Source organism: Vanellus vanellus (assembly GCF_965231255.1).
Source record: "Vanellus vanellus genome assembly, chromosome: 10".
Taxonomy (NCBI): Eukaryota; Metazoa; Chordata; class Aves; order Charadriiformes; family Charadriidae; genus Vanellus; species Vanellus vanellus.
This window is the reverse complement of record NC_138915.1, coordinates 15,275,502-15,287,836: the sequence shown is the minus strand read 5'-3', so window position 1 is coordinate 15,287,836 and position 12,335 is coordinate 15,275,502. Positions and strand designations below refer to the sequence as shown.

The 12,335-nt window shown below is 37.4% G+C and overlaps 1 protein-coding gene across 1 annotated transcript in view; it reads left to right on the top strand.

Annotated features, from left to right (window-relative positions):
* The window catches only part of BRWD3 (bromodomain and WD repeat domain containing 3), a gene marked incomplete at its 5' end in the record, with an annotated part of 57,082 nt that overhangs the window by 29,155 nt on the left and 15,592 nt on the right, over positions 1–12,335 (top strand). The window contains 11 exons of the mRNA XM_082488463.1: positions 2,295–2,399; positions 3,312–3,465; positions 3,999–4,133; positions 4,968–5,096; positions 5,505–5,730; positions 6,411–6,581; positions 8,422–8,605; positions 9,123–9,216; positions 9,862–10,011; positions 10,896–10,972; positions 11,960–12,137. Coding sequence (XP_082344589.1) covers positions 2,295–2,399; positions 3,312–3,465; positions 3,999–4,133; positions 4,968–5,096; positions 5,505–5,730; positions 6,411–6,581; positions 8,422–8,605; positions 9,123–9,216; positions 9,862–10,011; positions 10,896–10,972; positions 11,960–12,137 — 1,603 coding nt within the window. The remainder of the gene's footprint in view (positions 1–2,294; positions 2,400–3,311; positions 3,466–3,998; positions 4,134–4,967; positions 5,097–5,504; positions 5,731–6,410; positions 6,582–8,421; positions 8,606–9,122; positions 9,217–9,861; positions 10,012–10,895; positions 10,973–11,959; positions 12,138–12,335) is intronic.

The window sequence follows — 12,335 nt, the reverse complement described above, 5'->3', positions numbered from 1 at the left end:
TAAAATTCCCCTGCTTAATTTGTCTGTATTTGAGATTAAAACTTTCCTTTACACATGTTCTTCTCATTACAATTGTTTAGCTTTTCACAAGGATTTGGATGGTTTATATAATACTTCAGTAGTGTCCTATCATATTTTTGTGGTGTCTCCTTGCAACCCACTATCTTTCATCTCCACTGAGTCACCAGTACATCTGGATAGCTTAACGTCACCAAGTGTGATATTAAATGGGCTAATCTTAACACTTCCTGGAGCAAAGACTGTGTGAGTCTGTGTTCGTTTATGTGACTAATGATGAGCTACAGTACTTACTTTTACCAGTTTCTGGAACTGAGTATATGGGACAGTTACTCTACGCGCGCATCACGTACTCTGAACCCGCAGTCCTTGGTTGCTGCCACCTGTCCAGAACTGGTTACAGAGGCACAGTCATAAGGCCTTTGGGTCTTGATGATCATTTCATTGGTCATCATTATTATTCGTAATAATTTACTTCTCTCTGATGATATACCTGGCAAATATGTGAATTTCTAGGCAAATATATGAATTTCCAGTTAATTAGTTTAGATGATAGCAGTAATCCTGTGGTCTTAAAATTTATGAAGTGATCCATTCCAACCTGCAGAGCTTTCCATTTTTAAAACTGTGCTCAGTCAGGATGCTGTCTCTTATGTAGTAATTAAAGTCAGGATGCTCGTGATAAAATGTATAAAGGTGCCTATAGGCGTGTGCGTGTCGAACTTCTGCAGCACAGCTGTGTTGGAAGGTTGCACGACAAGCTTTGGTTAGTGATCAACATCTTAATGTAAATGGTTTTATGCCAGCTTTTGCTCATATTCCTTATTTTGCCTGGCAAAAGGTTTAAGGGATGTGTGCAAGCAGGAGCCTTCCAAGCAAAATCGTAGCTTTGCCAGTGGAACTGCACCTGTACTCAGAGATCTTTGTCATGTAGAATTATGTAGGAACGTACTGGTATAATTGTACTAACAGTTCCTTCCAAAGGGTGCAAGTACACAGGTCTCAGTGGGGGTATTAGGTCACATAGTCACTGAAAATTGTATGCTACAGCGATGCTTTTAATGGAAAAGTGATGGCTTCCTTTTTATTTTAATATAAAGAAGTAAAAATAAATTAAATGTCACAAGCATCATGATGAAAAAATTCAGATCAGGGAAAATGAAGAGGTGAAACAATCACTTATTAAAATAAAATTGCACGGGCTTGCCTTTTTACGTGTACTTCTGTTTATAAATGGAATATTTGTTTAAAAGTGTTGGCCGTCCTGTGAAAATGTGTTACTTGAGGAGCTTTTTAAAAAATTCTCAACAAAAATGATTTCTGTGATAATGATAGCCAAAGCATTAGGATGTAGATAAATGCATTTGTCAGATGCTTGTGTTTTTTAAAAAAGAAGTTTAAAAATGAAAATACTCGTGTTGAACTTCATAGGCAGGGCTACCTACTTGTGTTCAACTTGGGTATTCATTTCCCTTCTCCGTCTTCACCCTCTCCCTAGGTTAATGTATTATAATTTATGCTAGACTCCTGGCACGCAGTTTCTTTTTCTGTGCTGCCACTATGAACTGCACAAGAGATTTGCTGATGTCATTAAAAAGGGAATGTGCAGCCTGTATGAATTACGACATTGAAGTCATTCCAAGGCCATCTGCTCGCTGTAACCAAATGTAGTTAATGTTGTGGGATATAAACTCTTTTGTACCGTACAATATCTGATATGAAAGTTGTAACCTCACTGTCTTTTAATTACATTCTGTAGATGAGAGATGCACAAACAATATAAAGAATAAGTGTTGAAAAAAGATTAAATACCTTCTAGCTTCTGTGCTGGTGTGAATGGGTGTGCTCTTGGCTTGCCCGCCTTTTGTAGCTGCCTGTTTCCTGTGGCAGTAGTTCATGGATATTTTATGAGTTGTTAAACACGCTTATGTGGGGGCATATATAGAGTAAGACAACTATATATACATAAGTATACACTTCCAAGTATATATATACTTGCGTACATGTGCATGCGTGCATGTTTGTTGCAGAATAATGTAAAAGTAAGCGCTTACAGCAACCTTTCCTAAGGTGAATCAGGTCTTAAATGTTCTTGCCACAGAATTTAGCATGCCCACACTGTTGCTGAGGATGGAAAACTCCATAGCAAAGCTACTGAATAGCGAGAAAATAAGATCCTATGATGGGCATGCGTGTATTAGGCCAAAAGCAGCGGTGACTTATCCTGATTCAGAATTTCATGACTTTTTTTTTTTTTTTTTCCTTTTTTTCCATAGCTTAAGATTTGTCAGTGGAAGCAGAGATGGAACAGCAAGAATATGGCACTATCAGCAGCAAGATTGGAAGAGTGTAGTCCTGGATATGGCTACTAAAATGACAGGGTAAAACAAACCGAAACAGAATGCACTTCATAGCAACGTTTACATGCAAAACAAAATCTTCCATCATATTAAAAAGTAGTTATTGTTATTGAAAATGCCACGGGTCTATCTGTTAAGTTACACAGCCCCCAAAAGAAAATATTAATACATTGGTAGTTCCCTACCCTAATGGTTGGGGAATATTTAGTATTTTACATATGAAGTAAGAATGTCAAATAGAATTCATCTCACGAAAGGGATTTTAGTAGGACCTCATTGATCATATGCTGACCTACGTGTTTTTTAAAAAACATCCAAAACAACTGTTGGTTTCTGTCATCTCTCAGCAGAGTTATATTAGCAACTGCCATAATCAATCTCCTCAAGTCATTAGTGTTTGCTTTATGTTATATGCTCTGATATTTTGGATTTTGTGCTATTGAATACAGTTAAATTTATAATGAATAATAAAGTAGAGAAAAGTGAGCAAAATCTGTGATATGAATTCAAATGTGGACATGTTCATCAGGGTCTACATGAAAGTATGATTTGGATTTATTTAGCAAGTTTTTACTCATTATAGATTTTACTCATATTAATCGCTGATAAGAAAAAGGCCTTGTAGGAAGAAACTTAATAGAACTGAATAGCTTGAAAGAAAGAATTGCAGTAGGTGAGAATGTTCGCTTAAGAAGACCAGAAGAAAAATCTGTCCTATTTAGGGAGATAAAACTCTACAAATCTTAGTGGTACTGAGTATTTTCTGTATCTGTTTTTTACCACTGCAGAAGCCATCCTTCATTCTCCTTCATTAGCCAGTAGCCACAGTGGTGGCAGCCACGCTCTCCCTATTTTCACACTAAATCAGGGCTGTTAAATGGTTCCGTATGTAGTTACTGACTTATTTCTTCTTTAAATTGTTAATTTCTTTAGAAACAATGTAGCATCTGGGGAGGACAAAGTGACTAAACTGAAGGTTACTATGGTGGCTTGGGATAGATGTGATGCCACTGTCATCACTGCAGTCAACAATTTCCTTCTCAAAGTGTGGAACTCGTCCACAGGGCAGCTTCTTCATAGTTTATCTGTGAGTAAAATTCGAGTGGTTAATCCCAAATGGTTATAGTTCAACTCTGAAATTGATCTGGGGCTAAACCGCATCATCATTTTCCCTGATGAGGAGTGTTTTGCCCTGAAGTATGCCACCTGTCTCGTGCTTACTGGGCAGGGTAGGTACCGTGCGGAAAGGAGCTGATGACCAAAGTGCTGCTAGACCCTGGTGATTGCTGGCTGACATGGAAGCGCTTTGGAGGCCAATGTTTGTGTCCAGATTAGACGGCTGTAGCTGTCCTCGCTGCCAATTTCTCCTTCCTGCCTGTTCCTCTCCATCTCGGCTGTGCTGAGCTGCAGTCTGAGGCGCTTACGGAGAGGGCAGTGGTGATGCCAAGCCTCTGACAGAAATGTTGACAAAGTACAGACACAATTCTAGTTTAAGATCTGGTAAATTGAGCTGTCCTGGATGACTACCTGAACTGAGATGTCCTCATACTAAATGCTACCATGTTTGGAGATATTACATGGAGAAATACGATTTTCTTTTTCACCCTGCTTTCATTGCAGGGTCACGATGATGAAGTTTTTGTTCTAGAGGCCCATCCCTTTGACCAAAGGATTGTACTTTCAGCGGGTCATGATGGAAATATTTTTGTTTGGGATATAGACAAAGGAACTAAAATTCGCAATTACTTTAACATGGTAAGAATGATCAGGGAGGGGTTGGGTTTGTGTTTTTCATGTTTGTGTAAAACTGATCTTGAGGCAAAAGGAGATTTCATTATATACCTAGTGTGACCAATGCTACAACAGGATTAGGGAAAAACTTCTACATATTAAAAAGAATACTGTGTACTCTTTGAGTAAGCAATACCAAAGTATGTTTTTGCATATTGTAAGTGTAGCAGCAAGTCTTTCATGGAGTCTGTTACACCTGAATATTAATCATGTGTGTGGGCATGGTCATACCATGCAAAAGATTAAGGGACTCCCAAGGTAGAGCAATGAAAACCAGTAAGCCTGTGTGTTGTAGCACAATGCTGTGGTCTGGGAAACGGTATAGCTGAATCTGTGCTGCATTTATCTTAATGAGCCCAGCGCCAGGTTTGTTGGTTTGGTTCCAGTGCTGAGCAAATGCAGCTGTACTGCTTCAGGAACTGAGCTAGCCTCCTGGCACTCGGGGCTGCGAAACCTGCTCGTACAGAGCCAACGCATGTCTGAGATCTCTGCTGCAGGCTTGCCCTATGTCTTCCATTAACATAAAATGTAGACTTCTAGGTAGTTGTTTCAGAACATACATTAGAAGTGGTACTGAAGTTTCAGGACAAAGAGAAGATGCAAGGTTTTGACTTTATTGTTCAGTAAAGCTTTAATAATTAAGTGGAAAAAAATATAAGCGTAAATCAGTCTTGAGCATGATGAGAATTTACACAGAATTAGGATTAAATATTTGATGGAGCACAGGTAAAATTTTCGTAAAAACGCTTGTATAGAGAATGCCTGATTGTGAGAGGGATGCTCTGTGCTTGTATACAGATTGAGGGCCAAGGCCATGGAGCTGTTTTTGATTGCAAGTTCTCACCAGATGGACAGCATTTTGCCTGCACAGACTCTCATGGACATCTGCTACTATTTGGGTTTGGATGCAATAAATATTATGAAAAGGTGGGTTGAATGAATTTTAAATTCATCTGTGTCTTGACCTGATTTTGTCTTAGAAGTATTTGTGTTATAGTTTATTCCCTCGCCCTCCCCCAGACAAAATGGTAATTAGATCATGAAGCAGTTGCTGTTTACCTAAATCAAAAAGATTTAGACTAGAGAATCTCTAGACATGGGAACAAAGCATTAACTTTTATCTATTCACCTCTGTTGGCATATTTTACTATTGAACTTTTGCATCAGGCCTTGATAATAAAATGCATTTGTAGTAGGAATCTGTTCTCTGTCATAACGTTTCTTCTGCTGATCCTAAGTGTAGGAGTTGTGGTTTATGGGTATGGGAGCCATTCCAAAGCAGCAAGACAGCTGCAAACGGCCATTGATTTATTTACTAAATTGCTTTTCTTGCAGATTCCAGATCAGATGTTCTTCCATACAGATTATCGACCACTGATCCGTGATGCAAATAACTATGTGTTGGATGAACAGACTCAACAGGCTCCACATCTTATGCCTCCTCCGTTCTTGGTGGATGTGGATGGAAACCCTCATCCCACGAGATTCCAGCGGCTGGTACCAGGGAGGGAAAATTGCAAGGATGAACAACTTATTCCTCAACTGGGATATGTAGCTAATGGTATGCTGTCTGAAACTCATGCATAATACATGTATTGCACAGTACTGAGTACCAGCTCAGTAGGATGGTACTATAAGGGTTTGTTTGTTTCAGTTGTCTTCTAAAACTAGTCATTTAAATTCAGTGTAAAAGTAGAAGAGGAGATGGGGTGGCTTTATGGCATAAAGGAAGTATATGGAATCAACGTGACTGGAGGCAAGATGAGAAGACTGCAGTATTCCAAAATCTGTGGGCTTCTACCAGGTATAGGACAGTATGCTTAAAGAATTGTCCCGTAAACCTCAGTGTAAACTATGTAGATGGGTAAGGAAGCAGAAAGGTAAGAAAGACATTGAAAAAATAGCTTTTGGTTTTTAAAAGATTTTTTTTTCCTTGTAGTTATAAACTTTTGCAAAAAGAGATCTTCCATTATTACCTACTGAAGCATAATTTATTTCTGCTGTTTCTAAGGGTTTATGTTTATATTTTACATGTGGTCTGTAATTTTAGTTTTTTATTGTAAATTCTCTTTTAAACATTGCCTCCATTTATTACATGAGAGCAGAAGGCCAGCTGGTGATCAGATGTTTTGCAGAAAACACAAATAATTGTGCACAATTTTAAATTTGATTGTTTCTACGGTGTTTAGTAGAACAGAAATTATTCATTTTATAAGGTGTTGTGGCTTTGCTCTTGTCAAGGTGATGGCGAAGTAGTTGAACAAGTCATCGGGCAGCAAACTAATGACCAGGATGAGAGTATCCTTGATGGAATGATCAGAGAGCTACAGAGGGAACAAGATCTGAGACTAATTAACGAAGGAGAAAGTCTTCCAAACCCTCCACTCAACAGGTCCCATTCTGTTAATGGAGGTAAGGGTTCCTTCTTTATCTCCGTCGTGTCTTTTCCTAGAGCACAGTGAAGTACTAATCAAAACATGTTAATATAAGTTCTGAGACTATGTCTTTAAGGATGCTTTTCTCTCTTGTTCTTATACACATTGTTAACCTGCGTAGAGCAGTTGGATATTCTGCTGATGCTAGCAGAGGAATTAAAAGTTTTAAGGTGCAGCTGAGGGCGCACAATGGTCTAACTGGGTAGTATCTGATTACCTACAACTATTAGACTGTCATTATTCCTGCTATAAGCCTTTCCTAAAAAATAAAGTTCAGTCACTGATGTCAGTCACTGCAGAGATGATACTTTGTAACAGCATAATGTCAAGCTAACAGTATATAATTAGAGAATGCCAATGGAATACAACGTTGTGACAGACTAATGGCTTCCTGTTGTAGCATAAATGCTAGGGCTGAGCATCAGTGTTTATGAAATAAACATGGTTGCTCTGTCTTAGTTTTTCCTTAGAAAGCCAGAGATTATTCACCTGGTAAGTGTTCTGCTACTGTGATTCTATTTTTAATACACTAAGTGATTAAAAATTGAAAACAAACTCCATCAGATGTGCACAGCTGACTGTGAAGCAGCTGACTGAGTACAGTTGATGTAAGAGAGCAGATGCTGTGGACTTGTGCTGCAAGTCACCCAGGGCTTTTAAAAAATTTACATCCGCTAATAAATTAATTCTAGGTTAAATGACGTATTTGAATTAGATTTCCTGGCAAAGCTCATTAGGATTGCTAGATTTGGAGTCGCTTGTCTTTAAATTCAAGAAGGAACAGGAAAAATATTATCGAAAAATGCTGAAAATATGCTTTTGCTTTGATCTAAACTGCTATTCTTAAGAAGGTGGCCTAGAAGCCAGCTTCAACTCACAAGAAGTTTTTTCTGCTTCTTCTGATAGGTTGATGCGTCGTGCAATCCCAGTTCTCAATTTTATTTGTATGTCCCTGTAGTTGTGTGAAAGGGAATTTCCAGATATGAGTGGTGTAGAAATTAAAGTAGTTACCTTATAGAACTTGCATTGATCAGTGACTTTGCTATGTTTGTGTAAGTTAATTAGAGTATGTATAAAGTGCCTGCTATTTAAATAGCTGAATATTTTTATATAGGTTTGCACAACCATGAATGCAATATATTTGTGTGGTTAAGCCTATTTAAGCACGTGGAAATTGTGTTGATGTGTTCCCAAATGATGAGATAAATTAAGGCAATGATGACAGTGATTCTGAGATTATCGGCCTTTTTGTCTCACTTGAAGTGAGACCTGAAGCGTCAGTTCAGCTACCTGAAGGGTCAGTTTTCTCCTGAGTATGTAGCACTGCGTAGTGCCACCTGATGAAGAGCCCAGAGCAGGAGCAGTGTCTGTGACACAGTAGAAAATTGTTACAAATACAGAACAAATAGAGGTACAACAGAAACCTTAAACCATGCAGCAGTCTGTTGTCAACCTCATCTCTTCTTGTACCGTGGAATTTAAGATTCACGATTTCAGAGCCTTTAAACGGTTGACAAGACTTTGATTTGAAGGTCACTTAAGTGCCTTTAAAACTTTTCTCATAGATTCTATTCTTTGCTTGCCTCGGATATCTCTAAGATATAGCAAGCCACAGTGATGTTACGGTAGCATATGCATCTCCAGTAGTCCAAGGCCAACACACAAAAATATTGATCTGAAGCAAAAGACAAAGGCACTTAGCAATAGAATAAGTGGTGTTTATCACCAAAAAAGAATCCCTGTGCAGTCCTTAAGCTTTACGTTCTCCATTTTATTGATGGTTTATAGAAGTGAAGAAGAATCTTTTTCTTCCTTAGCTCTTCGAAGTCCAGGTTTGGATGTTACATCCCCACCAAATGTTGGTCTCCGGAGAAGTGGTCAGATTGAAGGGGTCCGGCAAATGCATCACAATGCTCCCCGAAGTCAAATGGCAACAGAAAGAGATCTCATGGCGTGGAGCAGGAGAGTAGTGGTGAATGAGCTTCCGCCAGGCATCAGCAAGTAAGATGCTAAGTGAGACAGGGGAAAAAAGATTAAATTATGTAATGTTTAATGATCCTTCCGTACACCTGTTACAAGTTTTAAAAAATTATTTTTCAGAAGTGCGTTGGCTTTTTTTGTTCGTGTTGTTTGTTTAGAAATTCAGATATCAGGATTAGAGTGGCAGCTCCTGCTGGAGAGTTGAGAATAGTAATTCCTTCTCTTCACAATTGAATCTTTCTTCAGTAGTTCAAATACCACATTTTCCTGAAGCTTTATTTAAAAAAAAAAAAAAAACAAACTTGAAAATAATTTTTATACATTTCAGTTTACTTGAAAATAATTATGCATGCTCAGCTAACGAGTTTGCTTCCTTAGCTTTTGATTCCAGGTATGAAGTATGTGTGGATGCTGCTAGGAGGACTTGTGCACAAATGTCTTATAGCAAGGGAACCAGAAGTATTTTAATGTGGATATTAATGAGACTGTCAAGTTATATGATGATTGATTGAATAAAATGGATGTTTCCTCTGTATAGGGTCCAGGAAGAATGTCGAGCTGCCAAAGGTGAAATTGAAATTAATTTATACACAGTTGAAAAGAAGAGAAAGCCATCCCACACCTTGCAACGGGTGAGTTAATTCACTAGCAGAGAGAACCTGGTGTGAAGCAGTGCTGAGCACTGAGCAGAGAGAAACAAAAAACCAAAACTCAATTTTATTAAATTATTTAGAAGATCAATAGTACTCATTGTTTCTCTGGATCTCTGACTTCCTTCTGTAACTGTAAATTGCATGTCTTTATACTCTGATATGTAAATAGCAGTGGTAAATCTCTATCCTTAAGGGTTCAGTAGTGGGAAGATGCTGGGAAAGGAAAAGAGCAGAGCCACAGTGGGTGTTCAGTTTGACTTGTGGAAACTGGGAGAAATATTAGAGGTACCACACTTTTTTAAGTGTCTAGCTTTTATTTTATCCAGAGACCGCAGGTATTTTTTTTTAGAAAAAAAAATGATATTTGTTTATAATTTCCTTTCTAAGGACTGCTACTTCAAAAAGTAGAATTTATATTGAACCAAAACCCACACATACACATGCACTGAAATGAACCACAGGCGTGTAAAAGATATCTTGTCAATTCTAATTCTAGGTTTCCTAGTTGCCATTTGTAAATGGGATACAATGTACAGTCACTTTAATGAAGCATCTTTTGACTGTGCAATTCATTATTAAATCTCTGATCTTTTTCTTTTTGTCCCTCCTGTCCTGTGATAAAAGAATGATTATCAACCAGGAAGTGGAAGGTCTTTGAGAAGAAACCAACGCAAGCGCCAGCATGCCTACCAAACGCGCTCCACCATAGAACACAATCAGCAAGGAGCAAGTCAAAATGCACGGGCACGGGAAGAGTCAGACAGCTCCTCGGAGGTCTGATACATCAAGTGATTATATCAATAGGTCCCCTGTTCACAAATAGCGCGGTTTGACAACACATGTGCTGAGAGCACTGTTGTCAGTGGCTCTGAGTTTCAAAAAGAATAGTAATTTTTATATTCAATATATATTTTTAATATTTAAAAAAATATATAAAAAATAAGTCTCTGAACTTCTCCACCTAGGAAGAAACACTCAAATCATTGAGTCTTTTGGATTTGTGTTGTTACTGTAGTTTGTTGATCTCGGGGAGAGAAGGATTGTTTATCTCAATGGCAGTGCAGTATTCAAAACTGGCTTAAAACAGGTTGTGTATTTTTGGAAATCTGAAATATTTTCAAGTAAATTTAACTGGGTTGTGTTAAACCACTTGCTATTTTGGGATTTCATACTGCATATATATTCTAGGTCACATTCAATACTTCATCTGTAGATGGCTGTTGAAAGAGATTGAGTATTGGTATTAATCATTGATATTGGCAAGGGAAGAACTTAAAATATACCAATTAAATATAACTTGTTCTCATTTTGGGACCGTGCTAAGTAAAAAAGAGACTGAACTTTGTCACTTTGTGAATGCATTGAACATACAGACTAGCTATAAAGCTGGTCACTTGACTCTAAAATTTATTAATCAGACACATAAGAACTCATCGTATGGTTCTAATGCCATTAAAATTCACATGTCTCTTTCTAGAAATTCTATAAGCATATAGTATAATATTAATTAAGATACAGAAAGAAATTGTGGACTTATTTTAAGCTAAACCAGTCCTTAAATGCAAAGCTTTCCTCAGGCGAGGCAACTCATATAACTTGCTTGCAAACAATAGATTGTAAACTTGGCCCAGAAGTGAAACCTTTTGTGTTTAATACAGGAGGATGAGACCGTTGGCACAAGCGATGCGTCTATGGATGATCCTGTGGCAGCATGGCAAAGTGAAAGTAGTTCCAGGTAGCATTATTGCTCTCTTAATTGTTAACACTAGTGGATTACGTAATTTAAGTAAGACAGTAGATATTGTGATACTTTGATCTCAAGGCAGTACGGATTTGTTACACCTTGTGACAGATTGAAGCAAAGTGTTTAGTACTCTTAGGTAGTTTAAAATGGTAACCAACAAAATTTGTGGGGTCTGTGAACAGACAAATACTTTAATGTATTTGAGTGACTAAGTAATTGTAGAAGTTGTTATAACAGTATTGAACAGAAAACCAGTGTGAAAAATCCTTAATTTTGAAGGCTGACTTTTTTCCCCCAATTCTTTGTGAAGCATTTTATATTGCATTTTTTGTGGGTTTTTTTTTTTTTTTTTGCAAAGTCAAGAACAATTTTGAAATGCCATTTGTAAGAAAATATTGTCTTTAATTAACAACGGCTTGAAAAAATTGATGCCAGTTAGTCATATGCAATAAGAAATATTGATAGAAGTGCATACATAACTTCTGTTCATCAGTGTGTCCTAATTTTGCTGTTGTCAATATGTATCTGTGTACAATTTCTACAGTCTCTTTTCTTATTTTTAATGTTATGCTTTTATGGCTGGAAGGGCTATGAGCTAATATAAATACTTTATGTGTGTTATTTGGATATTAAAGAAGTCAGAACTGTATTTTTAGAAGGGTGCTCTAGTTTTCTAAATTTTTCATGCATTTTGTGCAGTCGTTCTTATGAAGCCAGCTTATGAATCAGTGAGATAATTAGTATGAGAATATAGGTATCAGCCCTAACTAGTTTTACCGTGAGTTTGCAATTGTTAAAATAATTTGCTGAAATACACAAACTAGATAGCACTTAGGTTTTCTTTAAATTCACATTTTGTGCTAATCCTGACATGTGTTCCACATAACCAGAAGAACATGTTGAATGTTTGGACCTTTCACTCCATTGTGTGAAAACTGAAGTGCTGTTTTCTTTTTTACAACTTTTTATTATCTACAGTGATTCATCAAGTGAATATTCTGACTGGACAGCAGATGCTGGAATTAATCTCCAGCCTCCAAAGAGACAAACCAGGCAGGCAGCTCGGAAGATCTGTAGTAGTTCTGAAGATGAAAATATGAAGGGGACAAAAGGACTGGAGCCAAAACGAAGGAAACTTAAACAGCCTAGAAAAAAGGTTAGCGTTTTAATTTTTTTAGGGCCTTTTTGACTTTATGAATATACTTTTTTGGAGTGGTTGTTTTCAAAGTAAAATTTTTCACAAACAAATATACTGTAAGAGAGATCCTATAGATAGCACAATAATTGTAGTACCAGAGTAATTTTTTGGTGCTATGGTGCCATAGATGTACTTCTGTTTTCATACAGGTAGTTC